General features: G+C 41.1%; 1 protein-coding gene across 1 annotated transcript in view; it reads right to left on the bottom strand.

Annotated features, from left to right (window-relative positions):
- LOC144512439 (anoctamin-1-like) overlaps nucleotides 1-20,570 on the bottom strand; it is an 84,990-nt gene that overhangs the window by 41,404 nt on the left and 23,016 nt on the right. Inside the window, 13 exon segments of the mRNA XM_078243200.1 lie at nucleotides 1,431-1,463; nucleotides 1,561-1,647; nucleotides 1,649-1,654; nucleotides 2,488-2,570; nucleotides 3,256-3,416; nucleotides 4,207-4,341; nucleotides 5,879-5,943; nucleotides 6,738-6,785; nucleotides 9,338-9,393; nucleotides 12,023-12,074; nucleotides 12,158-12,212; nucleotides 13,029-13,180; nucleotides 13,494-13,586. Of these exon segments, the coding sequence (XP_078099326.1) occupies nucleotides 1,431-1,463; nucleotides 1,561-1,647; nucleotides 1,649-1,654; nucleotides 2,488-2,570; nucleotides 3,256-3,416; nucleotides 4,207-4,341; nucleotides 5,879-5,943; nucleotides 6,738-6,785; nucleotides 9,338-9,393; nucleotides 12,023-12,074; nucleotides 12,158-12,212; nucleotides 13,029-13,180; nucleotides 13,494-13,586 (1,026 nt within the window).

The raw sequence follows: 20,570 nt of genomic DNA, 5'->3' as shown, positions 1-20,570 counted from the left end.
TGTTGTTTGGAAATTCGGAGTGCTGTCAGTAGCAAGAAAGACAAACAATCGGTGCTGCCTACACCGAGTTATCCCCCTGCTAGCGTTAGCACCCAACAGGCTTAAACAGGTTAAGTTTTAAACGTGTTTTTAGCCTCTAAACATGCTAGAAATGTCATTACAAGTGCCTACCCATGTGCAGTGATTCCTTCCGAGGGAACACAGCAAATTTGACTGGAATATTGGATTGTATGAGTTCGACAATCGACTAGTGTGGATTTGACTGGAAAACAGGAAATAAACAGAGGTATGTGCACTGGCTGGATTAACACAACTTTTATGCCTTTCTGTCACATCTACTGCAGTCAGATTCACTGTGTTCCCTCGGAAGGAATCACTGCACATGGGTAGGCACTTGTAATGACATTTCGAGCATGTTTAGAGGCTTAAAACATGTTTAAAACTTGCCCTGTTTAAGCCTGTGGGTGCTAACGCTAGCAGGAGGATAACACGGTGTAGGCAGCACCAATTGTTTATTTTTTTTGCTACTGCCAGCACTCCAAATTTCCAAACAACAGAGCTGCGTGTTGAAATTGACCGGAATTCTCCTTTAAGTCATTAGCAGCTTTAAACTATAAACTACCTGATGTATTCATCTCTATATTGCTGCAGCCTATTCATACTAATAGAGTTTCTTGTAGACCACAGCCGCAGTCCACTGTGATTTTAATTTAAAACAAATCAGTTCATGTTTATGACCTGTCTTATGTTTCTTAGTATTGCAAAATGTCTGATGACACCCGACAGGTTATACATTCCACGATTGTGATAGATAACATAGAGGCAAAGAACCATCTAACGCAAAGCCCTTCACAACAGAATTTTCAGAGGCCATGGTATCATTGGATATTAATCAACCATTTATATTCCTTATGGTGAAACTGTGTGGTGCCATTTCTTTTCTTTTTTTTTTTAAACACAGCCAGCAGGTTGCGTGTGTCGACACTTTCCCTAGAACTCAAAAACACACACACCAGTGGGATCCTTCAGGTTTCCTACTGTTATCCCCAGATCAGGTTTTGGGACTGTGGCAGGAAGCCATCTGCTGCCCAAGCAAAGTGTATGTGGGCCAACAGGACTCAATGTGATTAACCCAATTTACAGAGAGAATCTAGACCATTCCCAATCATTAGATTCTCACACTATCTGCCACACGTTTTGGAAACCAAACTATCAGGATCCATCTGGATTGTCAAGAACCATCTGATTCCAAACTAAGCCAGGTGGAAATGTCTCATGATCAACTGTTTACACCGTGTCCCCACAGAATGCAATACAGTATACTTACTGTAAACAATGATGGTGATATATAGTGTATTTTAAAACCTGAACTTACTCAAATTAATGTTATAATTGCTGTACAGGTTATGAAATAAATTACTGTATAATACCTTTCCATTGGTATTTTTGACAGTCAGGTCCAGCTATGAGAATGGAATTCATACGTTCATATTTTTTACGCAAACTCGCTCAAATTTGGTCCCAAGCACCTGAATGACAGAGGTTTCTAATCTTTCCTACCTCATTCTTTTTCTTCTTTTTCTTCTTCTTATTTTTCTGATTCCTCTGTCTCTTCTGAAGAAGGATGGTCTCGTATTTTGGCCTTGGGATGTTCCTGAGGGGAAAACAGGAGAAAGAGTCAATAGTGTATAGGGTGTATGTATTTGTGTGTGCATAATGCCTGTGTGTACATCCGTGTGTTTCCATCGTTTCATCGACTGTGATGTGGTTTCATTACAGTCCAGTCTCTCAAGGGATTACATTCATATTGGACAATTCTGCAGCAAATTACTTGTTTAAAGGGTAACTACTGTTTTTTCAACCTGGAGCCCATTTCCCCATGCATTTGTGTCTAATAGACTGATATGACCAAAAATCTTTGAAATTGGTCCAGTATTGAGCGAGATCGCAGTGATGAGCCGGCCCGAACCAAGCTGCAATGTAACCTAATTGTGCAGCCTTGCTTTTTGTCCAGTAAAAGTGATTTTTTTTTGCTCCTGACAGGCTCAGATTGTTACTAAAAGTGTCTGACAACATTATCGATCTCAGGACATGACTTTTTGTCCGAAGACAGCAGTGTGGAGAGTGGAATGCGAGTCAAGAAAAGCGGTTATTAGACACAAATGCATGGGGAAATGGTTGAAAAAATGGCAGTTACCCTTTAATGCCAGTGTTCAGTGTCAATGCACGAGGTAGTTTGCCCTTTATGTGGCCAGGGGTACAAGGGTATAGCATGTCTGGCTTTCCCTTCAAACCCATAACGACCATCATTCCCTACCTTAAGCAAGTGTTTTAGTTTCCTTAAACATTACACATACTTTAGTTTCCATGCACTGATATTATATGGTAGGAATAATAGATAGGCTATTATTAGAAAAGACTTTGGCAAAACCTTGGCACTTATATGGTATGGTATGATGTGTGTCTGTGTGTATGTACTGTATATACCTCGTCGTCCTCGATGCCTGTCAGGTCCCAACTGAGGCTCAAACTGTTCTGACGGCGCTTCCACTGCTCCAGGAACAGCACCGCTTCACAAACACAAAAAAAAGTCAAATCATTTTGATGAAAGTCTTTAGAATTGGCATCGTCTTCAGATCCACTGATCCACAAAGTCTTACAAATTCATAGGATAAAGTTACTAGAATCACAGGCTTTCTGTGATCTATGAGGCTCATAGTTTTTTGACAAAATGTCTACCTGAGTAGCTTTTTTTCTGAGCTTCCAACCGCATCTCATGGTTGAAAGCTCTGGAATATATCTAGAAAGTGGGCATACTGTATATGCTTAAAAGCTGTGAGAAAAAAAAAACTAGAATATGCGTCACACTACACTTTTGAGTGTTAAAAAATGTACTTTCATGCCCAACTCAGTGTTTTTGTTTTCACCAATTTTCACTGAAATACATCCACGTTGTTAAGGTTTAAATTATTTAGTTTTTTGTCTGCACTAATTTAAAAGCGGTTTTCCTATTTCCTGCTATTAGGGCATGCTGTTCAGCCCAATTTACAATACAACACATTTACAGATGTAAAGATCCTCTAGTAGCAAGTGACAGCTCACATGCTTTAGAGAAAAATGGGACAAAACATAAAACAAGCTGCTGATTTTGAATCAGAGTATTTGTTCAGATTCCAAAGAGGTCATAAGTTACGACAAGATCAATGAGCAACTTCACATTCGGCCCACCTGTTAACACACACACACACACCTTACCCCATAGAGACATGAAGATGGCGAAGAAGACGGTGGCGGGGTTGTCGAAGAGGTGTGAAGCTCTGGCGGTGCCGCAGGCAGTGCTGAGCTTCCAGAATTCACAGGCTCCGTCACACAGAGGACACATGGTGAAATTGAGACGCTCGTCACACATCTCCAGACTGAGGGGAGAAGACTTAAGTCACAGAGCACCAAGAGCTAATAACAGTTATACAATGATATTTCCCAATTGAAGAGGATACATTAAATCTAAGCCACTTGCACATAGAAAAAAAAAAAAAAAAAGTATAAAATGAACTGAAGTTGTGCATCGCCGTCTATGGATTTGGTCCCAGTAGATCCATTAGAAATGAATGGAACTTTTAACACATTTAACCACAATACAAGCCTCTCTGCTTTGACCCTATTCATAGTCAGTGTAGGCTGAATTATCAACCTTTTGCTTCATGACTCTCTCTCTCTCTCTCTCTCTCTCTCTCTCTCTCTCTCACACACACACACACACACACACAGCCAGTCGTACCTTCTGTGCTCCTCCCACACAGCCCTGTGTAAAGCCAGATACAGAAGGTATCTGGGCAGTCCCTGTCTGGTGTGTGTAAGGGCATGTGTGAATACTGTACATTTAAATTGTGGTAGGAAGAAATCCTTATTTTTCTGTGTCCTTCTCATGTTAGTATTTTATCTTTATCATATCAACATCTTCAGAGTTAAAATCAGGGGAAATGTCACATTTCTCCTGTCTGTTTCACAGTCATGTAGGATTTTAACAGACCAGTGTTCGTACTGTGTCAGCCACGCATTTAATTCTTCTTTCCATGAAAAATGTCAAGTCTTGAATGGGTTTGTCCATTTCTTTGCACCCAAATTTAACTGAATTACATATAGTAATTATTTATAAATTACAATAGTTTTCTTCCACAGATGTAGCTGCAGTGCACTTTGTAGTACCTGGGTATATTTGTATCCACTGTTGCCACCCCATAGCCGAACACGATGATTCCCACTATAGAGGCTGGTATCAGCAGCTGAGTGTAAACACCGAGCCATGCGAAGTACAGACCGATCTTCTCCCCGAAGTACTTCCTGTGGGGTCAGAGGTCAGGGATTAGGAGGTGTAAGTGACAGTGCAGGTCATGAGAGAACAGTCTGTGTAGACGTAAGCAGCTTAAACACAGGTGTGAGTGTCCTCATGTTGTGGTTGATCCTAAAATAAAGTAAGAAGCATGTTAATGTTTTATTTAGGGCTTCAATTGTTTACGCTGAGCTTTTCACAAACCACTTTCTTTTAGATTTGACATCAAACTCTGCCTGCTATGCTAGGACTGACAGACCTAAACCACAAACATGACTTAACTTTTAACCTTAAAGCCCCTGAAAATGTGGTTTCTCCATAACATTAAATATCCATTATAAAATGTGCAACAATCAAAGTGAACGTTGTGAAAGCTCCGCTAGTCTGCTTCTTCAGTACTGTGTGGGTGTGGTTTGATCAGATATGATTGACAGGGAAACATGATGGTTTAAATGCTGCTATATTCTGATTGGTGCACAGAAATACAAGTTTTTAACTTTTAGGTCAATGAGAAGTTCACAGCCAAAAACAAAAAAAATACAAAACGTTTTAGAAAGTCAGTGATAATGTAGGACTCAATTACTCATAGTAAAAAGAGGCTTTTTGATTGGTGGTACATCTATCAAACATTTTGGGATTCAACCCTGATCCCCTAGATGTAATATTCTCAGATTGAGCAAATAAAGTGGTCTCTCATTTTTGATTTATAGGACCATTTCAGATTGTTTCCATTTTAATACGAAACGAAACTTTTATTCTTAATTCGTCACATACACACAGTACAATGTAGTGAAATTTAATTACTGCATTTAACCAATCCTAAGTATTAGGGGCAGTGGAAAGCTAAACTGTACATACAGCATCAGGGGAGCAACTTGGGGTTCAGTGTCTTGCTCATGGACACTTTGACACGATGCTCACATATCTATATGCATATTGAAAGTTATTGGTCGGGAGGGAACGATGGAATCCCCGAAAAAGGGACTACCATTCTATAAAGACTACAACTTTGTAAGATAACCCCTTAATATAGGTAACTCGGACTGCTGAGGCCTCATATTAGCTTGAGATGAACTTCAGAATTAATTTTTGCACAGAACAGGGACTGTGGATTTTATCACTACTACAGTGGAGTTGAGCTAGAAATGGATCACTTTACAGTCAGTATGGAGAAGAGGTATAATCACTGTGACTAACTACTCTCTCAAAGTACATATGGGCATGTGAATATTGTAATATCATTAACTTGAAAAAAATGTAGGGTGTTTATAGTTGCACTGTGGTGCACTGAGTTTGTGATTATAATCAGGGATTTTAAACAATCTGTATATTTCAAAGGTCAAAACAACAAAAGCCTGTTGGTGAACTACAATTACCATAATGGAACTGCAACGTCTGTATAGTTGTAGTGTTTCTTTTGCTAATCAGATGCGAGACGTCTATGGCAGTTATCTTAAGTTGCACATTAGATGAAACAAAAATACTGAGGTGTGAAACGAGATGAGTTACTGATGTGATTTCCACATTGCGGTGCTGTGGTCACATTACCTGACCAGATCGATTGGCTGGTACTTGTAAAAGGCTGAGTATTTGGCCCACTCGTCATGCAGAACCTAACAACAGACAGGAAAGAGTCAGTGTGGGTGTATGTTGCCATGTTGTATGTTTACTAGTTGTAACAAGCAAACAAACAATCCTCAGAGGCAGAGCTGATCTGGAGGCAGAAATAATCTGATTGGTGGAGGTAAACCTTAGTGCAGTTCTTTCGTCAAAGAACTGCAGTTTGAGCAACATTATGCCAAAGCCAAGAATAAAGAAAGAGAAAGATGATATTATGAAGCTATTGGTGCTGAGAGAATATTACAATAAATGATCCGGTTTAACAGCCACTATCAGGATTAAGGGAAAAGGAAGAAGCTACTTTGAATTTACATGTTTGCTGTTTTTTGCTAACATACATTCCAAAAATAGTTTATTTGCTCAGTCCTTTGAAATTCAAGTCAGTTAATGGATTTTCATTTCTCAGCTCTGACTCTGAGAAATATTTATTGAACTTAAAATCCAGTCCAATCTGTGCAGTGTTACACAGATGGGACGTAGGAACACTCTCAAATAAGAAGAAGGAGAAAAGATAGGAGATGAAGATTACACAGATTAAACTACTCTTTAAAAAAAGTGGAGGTTCCCTTGCTTTTCAGCGGTTTAGGCGTTTCAGGTGACATACATTGTGTCTTACAGCATACTTAATGGCCCCAGCACTTATTCGCATTAGCAAGGTGACTTTCTGAAGAACTAGAGCAGTGGTAGTCTTTTTGTAGTTTTTTTATTAGACAGGAGGAAGAGAAGCAGAGGGAAGGAGGGAGAGTAGATGAAGAGAGAGAGAGAAACAAGAGTGGAGTCGGTCTACCTGTCTGTCGCTCTTCTCCTCAAGGTGTCTGATGACCTTATAGTCACCCTGAGAATTGAGACGAGAGAGTGAACAACACGAGTGTACACAGCCATACAAGCACACAGAAATCTATAATGGAAAGCACATTGTGCTCACTCATTCAATCATTTAACAAAAACACACTCGATGTAATCAAACATAAACTGTCCAAATACAATTAAAAAAAGACTGTCCTCCCCCAAAAAACGACCCCATAGGTCGTTTGTACAAACAGTCTATAACAATGCATATTTACCCTTAATTGGCCTCTAGTGGCCATGAAAATTATGATGGGAGTAAAGAAGGAAGTCAGGTGACATATGATAAAGAGCAACAAAGTCCACACAGGGAGAAGGTCGTGGTGGTGGATGGGTTAAACAAACACAGGACTTTAACTCAGGAAACAGCTGTTTGTGTCCCATATAAAACAAAAAGTCAATGTTGACTTCAAGTCAACTTGTAAGGTAGTGAACTCAGGTTCCACCTCACGTCGGTAACTACATCACGTACTTATGTAAGTAAGTAACATAACATACTTTCAATATTTTTTTCCTAAAACTCATGTATCCTGAACTAACTGTAGGACTTAGTTTCCTACCTGCGCTGGTTAAAGTTTATTTAAGAAGAAAATCTACCTGCAGAGACTTATAACCTGCTTCAGGCAGGGATAACGTCACAACGGTGTATCTCACTTACTCATCTTTCCTTTTTTTCTGCTAATGCAGTACAGAGTACGAATTTTTTGAGAACCCTTCCCTGATTGTGCTTCTAACGTGCTTGTAGAGTTTGATAAAAAAAAAAAGAAGAGATGCAACAAAGCTTGGACTGTGATTGCTACTTTTAATTTCCATTCTTGGCAAATTGAATACTACACAAAATACAGTCAGGTCCATAAATATTGGGACATCGACACAATTCTAATCTTTTTGGCTCTATACACCACCACAATGGAGTTGAAATGAAACGAACAAGATGTGCTTTAACTGCAGACTTTCAGCTTTAATTTGAGGGTATTTACATCCAAATCAGGTGAACGGTATAGGAATTACAACAGTTTGTATATGTGCCTCCCACTTTTTAAGGGACCAAAAGTAATGGGACAGATTAACAATCATAAATCAAACTCTTACTTTTTAATACTTGGTTGCAAATCCTTTGCAATCAATTACAGCCTGAAGTCTGGAACGCATAGACATCACCAGACGCTGGGTTTCATCCATGGTGATGCTCTGCCAGGCCTCTACTGCAACTGTCTTCAGTTCCTGCTTGTTTTTGGGGCATTTTCCCTTCAGTTTTGTCTTCAGCAAGTGAAATGCATGCTCAATCGGATTCAGGTCAGGTGATTGACTTGGCCATTGCATAACATTCCACTTCTTTCCCTTAAAAAACTCTTTGGTTGCTTTCGCAGTATGCTTCGGGTCATTGTCCATCTGCACTGTGAAGCGCCGTCCAATGAGTTCTGAAGCATTTGGCTGAATATGAGCAGATAATATTGCCCGAAACACTTCAGAATTCATCCTGCTGCTTTTGTCAGCAGTCACATCATCAATAAATACAAGAGAACCAGTTCCATTGGCAGCCATACATGCCCACGCCATGACACTACCACCACCATACTTCACTGATGAGGTGGTATGCTTCGGATCATGAGCAGTTCCTTTCCTTCTCCATACTCTTCTCTTCCCATCACTCTGGTACAAGTTGATCTTTGTCTCATCTGTCCATAGGATGTTGTTCCAGAAATGTGAAGGCTTTTTTAGATGTTGTTTGGCAAACTCTAATCTGGCTTTCCTGTTTTTGAGGCTCACCAATGGTTTACATCTTGTAGTGAACCCTCTGTATTCACTCTGGTGAAGTCTTCTCTTGATTGTTGACTTTGACACACGTACACCTACCTCCTGGAGAGTGTTCTTGATCTGGCCAACTGTTGTGAAGGGTGTTTTCTTCACCAGGGAAAGTATTCTTCGGTCATCCACCACAGTTGTTTACTGTGGTCTTCCGGGTCTTTTGGTGTTGCTGAGCTCACCGGTGCGTTCTTTCTTTTTAAGAATGTTCCAAACAGTTGATTTGGCCACACCTAATGTTTTTGCTATCTCTCTGATGGGTTTGTTTAGATTTTTCAGCCTAATGATGGCTTGCTTCACTGATAGTGACAGCTCTTTGGATCTCATATTGAGAGTTGACAGCAACAGATTCCAAATGCAAATAGCACACTTGAAATGAACTCTGGACCTTTTATCTGCTCCTTGTAAATGGGATAATGAGGGAATAACACACACCTGGCCATGGAACAGCTGAGCAGCCAATTGTCCCATTACTTTTGGTCCCTTAAAAAGTGGGAGGCACATATACAAACTGTTGTAATTCCTACACCGTTCACCTGATTTGGATGTAAATACCCTCAAATTAAAGCTGAAAGTCTGCAGTTAAAGCACATCTTGTTCGTTTCATTTCAACTCCATTGTGGTGGTGTATAGAGCCAAAAAGATTAGAATTGTGTCGATGTCCCAATATTTATGGACCTGACTGTAAATTCAAACCAATGGCTATCCATTGGGATTTCCAAACCTCATACTTACATCGTGAAGAGGGAAGGATGCGTCATACACTCCTTTAGCTATCAATGTGCTGATGCCTGGAAGAGAGAGAGAGAGAGAGAGAGAGAGAGAGAGAGAGAGAGAGAGAGAGAGAGCGCAGAGACATAAGAGAACTCCAAGGGTGATTTAAACATCACTCTAAGGTGCTTCTCTCTTCCTGCCTTCCACTAGAGAGAAGTCATGATAGAAAACAACTTTTATTTGTCATAAAACTTCGGTAGTAGTTTAGGCTGAAGCTTGAGTTTTAAACCAGAAATCCAAGCAGCAGGTGAAGTAATAGTTGATTTACTGGCATTAAGGAGTGCCAGTTTATACCAAATGTGTTCAAAGATGTAGTGTGAAATTAAGTGGTAGCCATTGTAAAAGAGCACCTTCTGTTATTTATCTTACATTAGTACTGCATACTGCTCCATTGTGTTGTTATTTTAGTGATTTGTGAAGATGAAGTTTATCTCTTCACTAGTTCAAATTCAGTTTTTGGTCCAAGGGTCCTTCAGTAGCATGGTTTTGAACTCAACTCAGATCCAATGTCATTGACAATGATTATGCTCCAAATGTCCCCAATAATATACCAATACCATTTTTTTCCAGTATTCCCACTGACCATGGAGGCTAAATTTCAGCCACCCTAGCTGTATGTGCTGTGGCAGTGTGTGGTGCTGCCATGAGGCCACACCCTGCAGCCTGCACCATTTTAACTTTACTTTTCAGAGTCAGGCAGACTCATGAAGGTACCGCTTTTAGTCTTTGGAAAATTTCATGTGGGAGTGATGACCTGACCTGTGAATGCCAGGACCAACACTGACACGTCAGATGACCTGGCACACGCTACTGGTTCTTTCATCAAAGTAATTAATCTCTAATTATCGGTGCCTTAAAGGGGACTTGGAACTATGCAGTGATTAGCTGTGCTATTAATGAAACTCATGACCAACACACACCCACCCACACACACACACGCACACACACGAATGTTCACTCAACCAGCATGATACAACCACTCCCAGAACTCCCAGAGGCACCTGCTTCAATCTCTGCCTGACCCAGGAAGCATGACCCACTTGTAGAGGAGATGGAGAAGGGCAAAAGACAGGGAGTGGGCTGTGTGTGTGTGTGTGTGTGTGTGTGTGTGTGTGTGTGTGTGTGTCAAAATGTATACACCAATAATGAAGAGAAAAGAGAAAATGGAGGTTAAAGAGATGCTCAGCTCTCATTTCTCTCCCCTTCTTCCCTGCAGCTCCATCAGTACTCTTTGGCTGAGACCTTCTCCTGTGATGGGAAAGCCAACCAGACATATGGTTGACATTGGAAATGAAACGGGTGTGAGCTCATTTCTAGATGGGACTGATGGGTCTCATACATGCACATGCAGCTGTTATCTGTCGTAAAAGAAATCTACAGATATATAAACACTAAGGCAAGACCCAACATGAATCCAGAGAGTGTTGAACGTCTTGCCATCTCCCAGAGGAGATTGACAAAAGCCATAAACAACTGCCACCGCTGCTGAGGCTAATTGCCAATTGTCCCAGTGGACGTCTGCAGTTGAAGTGTTAATGAGCGAAGCCATTTTCTAACAAGAGCCTGGTGGTAACAAAGCGTTGCTACAAACCAAACAAATTGGGGTTGAAAAATAATGTTGGTCTCATCTAATTATCCAATCATCTCACACCTTGTTTGGGTCACCAGCTGCACTTCACTTTGCTTCACCTCCGCATTGAACTCCAAGCAGGGATATCAATATCATCTCCCAGTATACCTGTTTATCAAAGTCCAGTCATATTCCAGAGTTTCAGCACAAACTTGAACTGCAACTGACAGCTGGCTTTACCCTGCAGTGTCCCAGCCAAACATGTTACACAAGCAATTCACTGCACCTGGTTTTACCTACCTACCTACCTTACCTAACGCAACCTACCTTAGCTAACTCGAGCCACAATATATCTGTTGATCCTGATGTTTTTCATTCTCTGTGACTCAGCTAAGTAATAGCCAACCTAGTGCTCCCATTTTAATTTACCAGGCTAAAGATGGCTTTGAAGCGAAACCTCCGATCCAATCAAGTTTCAATACTATTCGATACTTCAACCTCATAATGATATTTTGAAAAGCCTTTGAACTGATGGATGATGGTGCTGAAGTATGAACCAGTGATCAGCAGCGTCACAACAAATCCACTACGAAGGCTCATAAAGCATTTTTATGAAGCCAAACCAGGTTTTTATTTCCAGGATTGTGATTCATGATGTCTTCGGTAGACCTCTGCTCTTTTTTGCAAGTTATCTCCAAAATGTACTCAATCACAAGCCACCATACTTCAAGGGAATGGGAGGGGTAGGTGGAGGATTTCAGATTGTGCTGCTGCAATTATTGCTGCTTGCCAACAGAGGTGGATAGAGTCATCAATTGTATGCACCATTTTTTACTAGGCAGAACATAACGGAAAAATCATTGACATTTGTCAGATGCTTATGCCTGCAGCAAGCACATTAGATCTAGAACGGGGTCTACCTCATGCCATTCATCTAACCACTGACCAAGTCAAAGTGTACATGTCAATGTAAAGAATGTGTACGACTGGAAAAGGCTGCATATGTTCAGTAAACTCCCCCCAGACACACACACAAACACACACCGTCCGGCCCGTGAACAGCTTGGTATCCTCACCTATGGTTTGACAGGTTCGTACACACACCGTCCGCCTCAGGATCTCGTATACCTAAAACGGATGCAAAAATATTAGACTGGAGATATAAGCTAACCCTGGACAAACATTAAGAAGACATCTGAATGAGCACTTACTATTCGGGCCCTTGTGGCGTTGTCGAAGAATGTGTCTTTAGATGTGATGTTGTACCTGAAGGAAAGACGGTCAATGAATAAAAAACTGTACGTGTGCAATATCCATGTGTACATCTTTGCATCCTTGTATTTATATAGTGTATTGCATGCAAACATACATGGCTTTATCTAATCAACTTAACCTGATGATCAGTGAGAACATAAAAATCTAGAAAGAAATTCCTAAATCATAAGTGATACTCTGAAACTTTAGGCTAACACTTTGTTTGCATTATTCAAAACTACGTTTTTAAAACACCTTTTCCACAAAACGACCAGACTTGGCCACATATCATAAATAATCTTATCATTCAGTTGAAGAGTTGTTACTGGATCTTATTTTCTCAAATAATACTGGTGTCTACTATCGCTCAGTATGTTATAGGATACAAGGTTGGCATGGCCACTTATGCCAAGGTTTAAAAACTGCACAGTGTATTTTAAAATGTTGGCACAGACTACAGGAGCAACAATCAACCAGGGACATAGAATTGTGTTCTTATTACTTGGTAAGCATGTTGACCAATAATGCAATCTCCCAAAAACTTGCATCCATCTTAAGTTTGCTATAACAATTGGCAAACATTCAACACCTAAGCTACTGGTACCAGACCAAGTAATACTGTAGCTACAACACCGTTAAGGATATTGAATAGAGTGTTTTAGTGGTTATAAAGTCAACCTTTCAGGTTTTAGGATGATTAATATGTCTGTTTTTCTTATACAGTCTCACTTTAAATTAGACTTAATTCTGCATATCTGTGTGTGTGTGTGTGTGTGTGTGTGTGTGTGCTTGCTCATGCGTGCGTGCTTGCATGTGTGTGTCTCTCACAGGTGGAGTTTGTCCCTGGAGAAGCAGTGCGTGAGAAATTTGGTGCGTTCTTGGTCCTGATGCGGTACTTTGGGCTGGAAAGGCTGGTTCATTTTCCTCCACACTGTGTTCAAAGTGGACCCGAAACCACTTTCCTCTTTAAGTTCGTAACTCTGGAGAAAACACACAAACACAGAATTAGTCAACTAATTACACTCGTTGGACACTAGTGGCTGAAGTGCCTTACAGTTCTGAATAAAAAAACCTTTTCTAACATTGAATGGCCTTGTAGAAATAAAACCATGATACATTATTGGTATAAATATCAGCATAAGGACGATTAACTGTGACACAGTAAGGACATCACTCAATCCTCTGCTGTCTTGGTCTGTGTCTCTTCTGACCACAGAAATAAGAAGAATATACCAACAAACAACAGCTTTACATGTACCCATTAACTGTTTATAACTGGCAATGAGATCTCACCGTTTTGGTGGGGACTTTAATCTTGAGAAACTCAGCCTCTCGACACAGTACCGGCCAGGGCGCATGGAGACGCGTGAAGCTGGGGCCATGGGCCTTCACCTGAAAAACAAGCAAGACTTCATGTAAAGGTAGGCTATATTGTTTACATATTTAAATGCAGTCTGGAACCTTTAGGTACAGAAGTCAAAACATGTCTACCCACAGTACGTTTATGCTATATGTTAATATTTATTTATATAATAAATTGACTGATGTCTAGATGCTTGAGAGCTGGAAATGGGTCACTGCCACTGATTACCCAACAAGAGCCAACGTTTTCAACTAAAAAACATGTTTTATGCCGTAAACTTTGATGTTTTGGGAAATGTATTACCAGATTGCTTGGCTGAAACTACCTGCTGGCTTACCAGACCATCTGTCAGTACTGCTTTGAAATCCAATACAGTAGGCAGACCTCGGTATGTGCTGCACTTACCTCTCAGCTGATTTTGCCTCAATACCTCATAACTGGCTTCTGGAGCTGCAACTCAACATTCCAGATTGCACAGTATTCCTCGCTTCAAGTTAGACCTTACATCGAACCCAGTCAATATCTGCCATCAGCTTGACCTACTGCAACACTTTGGCTAACCAGTTTGGCCAGCAGCATTACTGGTATTTATAAAAGATAGATGTAGCCTCTGTTCCTAAAGCAAAGCCTGGAGCTGTTTCCTTCGCTGCTTTGTTGTTGCAGCCTGTTCCTAACACATTTGGATGTTTTTGTTATGTTCCTATCATCATCTCCAGCAAACAGATATTATGTTTACTGTATGTAAAATAAAATCCTGACTCATCTAGCTTGTTCTGCTAATGAATCATGGTCCAGTGCCCACACTCTAATTATTATTTAACATTAAGACGCATTAGCAAAATCTGATAATTAGCACCAGAAGGTATGCGATTGAATTATGAATATCAGTGCATTAACAAACCCACTTCTGCCTCTCTATAGTTGACTAAAGAGAAAAAAATTGTGAGCAGCAGTGAAAACTGTTTCTCCAAAATCTATGCGGCAGGTTAGCAGTGTGAGTGAGAAGTGTAACCAGAAATGAAAGAGAGCCAGCAGGGGACAGACAGCGAGGTAACCTTACCCTCCTCAGACCCCCATCAGCTTCTGCGACAGGGGGGAGTGAAAACAGAAAGGTGGCATGGCTTAGATGGAAACCTGAAACAATTCCCTTTCTCCTCACTCTACTCTCCTGAGATCTTTCACTCTCCCTCACCACCCACCCTCCTCACATATATTACTGTACCTTCTGCTACCCGCTAGACACGGTTTCACTGACTGATTGACTGACTGGCTGACTCACTAATTGTCTTACTCATCTTATATTTCATTATCTTCTACCTCACTCGCATCCACTGTGTCCTTTGTCCTACTCAGGGACACAGTGGAGCGTAAAGCCACCCGAGCTTAAGCCTCTTTAAATAAAATATATTTTTGTTACACAACTTACGGATGTATATTCATAACACAAATGTGTGCAGGTAACTTGTAGGTTTTAACTTGCACTAAAGGACATCTGTGTAGAATGGAAAACAACTTTTAAAATCAACTGAAGAAACTCAACAATGCATGGGGATTGTGTGTTGTGTAGCTTTGTTCTTTCTGAGGGGTTGTTTTTTTGGTCCAAACTGATCAGTTTTTTAAGGGCAGAATAAGCAAGAGTGACGCATTTGTCCCCAGGGACGTTGTTTTAAAGGACACTTCCGGCGCAAAATGAACCTAGGGGTTAATAACACATGATTACAGAGTTGACTGTTCTCTGGGATATGTTTTCATGCTAATCAAATGTATCTCTAGCTTGAAACAAGCTAGCGCAAACCGCTGAGTAGCTTATAAAGCTATTCGACGACGCCGTGCTTGAGCTATGTTACCGGTTACTGGTTGCACGGCGTTCGTCGTTTGACTGGGCATGACGGCAAGATGGCGCCTGCTTGTATACGTGAACGCTACTGTCTTTATAATCTCTTTTTAATAAACTGTCTGTACACTTACAAAGTTCTCAATGCTTCGGTTTACATGTAGGGACCATCATTATGCTACCGTGGAAGTGTGGTGCTATTTTGAGCCTTGTTAGTGGTATAGAAATAGAGATTTATTTTTACTTTACCAATGCCCCGACGAATAGCTTTATAAGCTAATCAGCTGTTTGCGCTAGCTTGTTTCAAGCTAGAGACACATTCGATTAGCATGAAAACATATCCCCGAGAACAGTCGACTCGGTAATCATGTGTTATTAACCCCTAGGTTCATTTTGTGCTGGAAGTGTCCTTTAAGTCTACATGGAAGATGCTTGCATCGATGAGCATGTTCAAATCCAAGAAGTGGTAACAACATGTTTTTTTTAACAGCTGTGTTCAGCCATGATGTAGTGTGGCACTATAGTACCATGATGTAATGCTGTCAATGTTGCCACAGTAACAGTTATGGTTACACTTCATCTTGAGTTTGTATGACCCAATTGCTGTGCCCAGACAATCATCTCTCAAAACATTTGCCTCAAATTTGCCTTTTAGTGTCTGCTTCCTTTCAGTAACTGAATAGTTAATTGTGAATGAGTGGTTGTGGATGGGTTAAATGTTTTATTATGGGTGTGGTCACAAAGAGACCAGACTGCACCCAGCTGTGTTGTTAGGTCAGAGGTTCAGGTGACACCTTTCAACCCACAGAGACCAGCACACACATTTTTCCTCCCTCCAGAACCTAGTGTAGTTAGTGGGGATTTAGACTGCATTAAAACAACACAGGAGGCGGGGGCGGTGCGGGCGTGTTGTTTAAGGGACTGGTGGTGAGATAATGAAATAGGATCCAGGAGGTCCAGTTGGATTGACAATGAATTCATTATCAGGCAGCTTATCAGATGCCAAAACACTGCACAATGGTTTGTAATATTCAGGATTTTACTTTTGGAAGTTATCACAGCGGCAGCTATTTTATGCAAGGTAAACTATAGAAAATATGGCATTCACATTACCAAGTTTCTACCTGGAAGGTGAGCTTGCATGTACTTGATTGGCCAACAGACAGGCTCCGTTCAAATAAATGAGAGGGCTGCATTTTTTCACTCAGGGCTTAAGTTGGTCTGAGCATTTTAGAAATATAGTATTGCCAAATTCACCACATATCCTGATAAAATTACTGCTAGCACATAACATAAGGGTAAATACAACTGCTGAACTGTGGTATTGTTAGAATGAAGTGTTTCTCCAAATTGGACTACATTTCCCATAAGCCCTGTTGCTTTCCTTTTCTCCTCCCTCTCCCAGAAGAACATAAACAGGTTGGAAGTTCTTTTTCTATTGGCCTACAGTGTCACCCCAAGACACTTTTTCTCTCAGAATCTGACCTAATGACTGAGGTCATGATATAAATGTGTGGAGTAGAAAGCTGATAGCTGACTTCATGGTGCTTGTTTTACTGTCACAAAATTAAGAAATTAGCATATTATGTTAAATGCTACAGCTACCTCATCCTTTTATTTTTCACATCTACATTTCGTTCTCCTTCCTCGCTTACTTATACCCACCTCCAACAAACATCCATAATATTCTACCCCCTTGCTTACAATCATTTCTCAGCTCTCTCGCCCCCTTTACCTTCCTTCTCTTTCCCTTCCTCTCCCACTCCTCACCCTCCCCTGCTTTCTTTTTTATCGCTCCATCAAAAAGCAGTGATATAAATACCTTTCAGCCTGGAGAAGGTTAATTAGTAGAGCGATTTCCAATTAGCTCTTTATCTCTATGGGGGGGGGGTAACTAGGACGCAGCCGGGGGCATTTTTGGATATTTTTTTTTGGGGGGGGGGCTTCGACTATGAGAAGGTGATCGGTTGGTCGACGGGACGGCTTGGTAGAGAGTGAAGTGGTGAGCGGAGAGGAGTGTGGATGGTGAGAATGAGGAGTGAGACAGAGACAACATGGATCACACAGAGAAAGACTAATTAAGACAAAGACAGAGAAAGATACAAAACAACACAAAGAGAAACACAGCATGGAAGATGGTTATTAGAGGAAGTCAATTGGGTTGAAGAATGCGGGGGGGGGGGTGACATTACAGGAGCTCCTCTACACCTGCAGGTGGCCGGATGTAGGGATTAACCTGGATATATTGACTGGATAGGCGCTGACTTGGGTTAAACACTGGGGAGGGGGGGGGGCAAAGAATTTAAGCAATTTAGCACGCAATATCGTGAGGAGATAGCATGCTCCAACCGAGTTTGGGCTGTTTTAGGATTTATCTCTATGATAGCTTGCAGGCGCTGGGAAGGGTTCTTTTTAACATGTAAATATCAACACTTGTGTCCTCTGGTGTGCCTTGGAGTGGAGTGATGATGCTCCACACTGTCAAGCCACAATTACACACAGCGGATCCACTGGTAACATTTGGTGCAACCAGCCCCCAAGTGAAAATAACCACAGACCCCTGGGCTTATGTGCACATCAAACATGTCTTTTGATTAATTATTCTATAAGTTTCATCTGCACATCTACAGTTGGAGAGAGACACATTCAAAACAGTTCACACAGCGCCACGAAAAAATATGAATCACTTAAAACTCCTCGCTCTGCTTATAACTCCCTCAGGACCGTCCGTTCCTGCCTTTCCTGTCTCCATCCTAAACACCGGGTGACCGGGGTAACCGGTCCCAGACAACAATAAGTTTCCTCTGAGGAAAACTCTGTACTGGATTCCCAAGCTGTCAGCATGTCATGGCAGTGAGAGCTCTGTGATTAAAAGGGGTAACATAAGTGAATGTGATTGGTCATGATCACAGCCTCTAATGCACCCACCTATAAAATGCCTTCTGCGCCACAGGTGTGCCAGGGAAGCCTGGCCACCAGAGAGGCGTGATGTACCCTACAACTACAGGCTACATGTTGCATCACACAAATAAGCACACATCATAACTGATCATTTATGTTGACCCAAACTATAACGCAAAGGATTTATTTTTTGTACGTTAATACCAGGGGCAGCAACAGGTTTCTGCTGCAGAGCTGCAACATCAGTTGCAGAACAAACTGAAAAGAATAACAATATAATTATTTTAGTCTACTACAGAGTACCAAAATATAATTCAGTCAATGTTGCCACCGTAACAGTTATGGTTACACTTCATCTTGAGTTTGTATGACCCAATTGCTGTGCCCAGACAATCACCTCTCAAAAAATTAGCCTCAAATTTGCCTTTGAGTGGCAGGGTTAGCTCAGTTGGTAGAGCAGGCACACATATATAGAGGTTTATTCCTCGACGGAGTGGCCGCAGGTTCAACTCCAACCTGCAGCCCTTTGCTGCATGTCATTCCCCCTCTCTCTCCACTTTCATTTCTTCATCTGTCCTGTGGAAATAAAGGCCTAAAAATGCCCAAAAAATGATCTTTAAAATAATAAAAATTGCCTTTTAATGTCTGCTGCCTTTCAGTAACTGAATAGTTAATTGTGAATGAGTGGTTGTGGATGGGTTAAATGTTTTATCTAGCAACAGGGCACCCATGTCCTCGCAAAGTCCAAACACATGTGGGGTAAGATGCTTTGGCAAATGTGTAAATCTGTCTATATGTGTTAGCTTTATAACAGACTCACAACTTTTTCTAGGGAGTACCTGGCTTCTCTCCCAGGGCATTCTGGGATAGACTCCAGCCACACCTAAGCATGGCTGTATTAAGAGTGCTGGATACTGCGCCACCACGCAGCCGTGATCCCAATTTGCCCCAATGGTCACTTGTGGTAATGCAACTATGAAATCCCTTGCAGCCCACTAAGCATATTCCCCATAGACCACCATTATAAATGAGACATCTGTGAAACCGTCTACAGGACACCTCAGAATTCAATAATGAATTATGATTTTTTTTTTTTATCCAAGGAGGCTTTATATTTGTAAAACATTCCCAGAGCCTAAGTATGTTTTTGTGCTAAAGTCAACACATTATCATACCTAAACCACATTGTAGGTCGATTTCGCAGTTTTAAGCATGTAGTAAACGTTGTCAAACTTAAATTAAACAAAAATACTTAGGGTTTGGCTTAAAATGAGTCACATAATAAAACTACTAAAATGAGGACGTCACGGACGTCATTGCATTACAGACTAAGAGCTGTAAAACTTTGGTTAATTTCAAAATGACAGCTGTCTTTTGGTTTCACACACGACACAAACCCCGGTCTCCTAAGCAAAAGTCCTGTGTTAGTTTGACCCAATCACCACCCAAACCTGCCTCCTTAATCAGAATTTGGCGCGCTTATACTTTGTCACCACACTTCCTCGTTTGCAGTCATGATCATTTCTACAGCCCAACAAGAAATTAGGGAAATTGTGGGTCGTGTGGCCAGTTATCTCAGTTGGTAGAGCGGGCGCACATGTGCAGAGGTTTATTCCTCGATGCAGAAGATCCAGGGCTCGAGTCCGACCTGTGACGGTTTTCCTGCATGTCTTCCCCCTCTCTCTCCCCTTTCATATCTCAGCTTTCCTATCGAATAAAGGCAGAAATGGCCAAAAAAAAATTTTTTTTTAAAAAGATAAAGAAATTGTGGGTCGTTAAGAGCTGCTTGCATAATCGGCCCTTATGGTCGTTTTCGATGGGCTGGCTAAAGTCTATGGGTACATATCAGGGATTCTCCAACGCATCAGAACTGTCCCTCCAAGAGAAAAATATGCACATTCAGTAATCATTAGTATTGTGATCTTGATACTTTTTTTGATTATTGGCATTTCGATGCAGCAGGACCTGAGCGGACAGGTGTAGTACAGAGGAGTGTGCTCCTCCTCCTCCTGCCGCCTGTCAAGCAATATGCAGAGAGAGAATCATTCTCCACCTGAGGGAAGTCTTACCAAACAGTTAATCCTGCACATTCTGTTTCCCAAGCCCCCACAGACTGAACTCTTCAAAAGTCCCAGCTCCACTCATGAATTAACATCTTGCTCTGATTTAATTAAAAGTGTTCTGTAAGAGGATGTCCCTAAGAGATCGAAGGTCAACTCAGTAATTCTCAGACACAGTCAACAAGTTTGACATGTATACACTCTTTTTTCCC

Source organism: Sander vitreus, chromosome 23, assembly GCF_031162955.1.
Source record: "Sander vitreus isolate 19-12246 chromosome 23, sanVit1, whole genome shotgun sequence".
Classification (NCBI taxonomy): Eukaryota; Metazoa; Chordata; class Actinopteri; order Perciformes; family Percidae; genus Sander; species Sander vitreus.
Note: the sequence above shows the minus strand (reverse complement) of the source record. Positions and strands in the feature narration are given on the sequence as shown.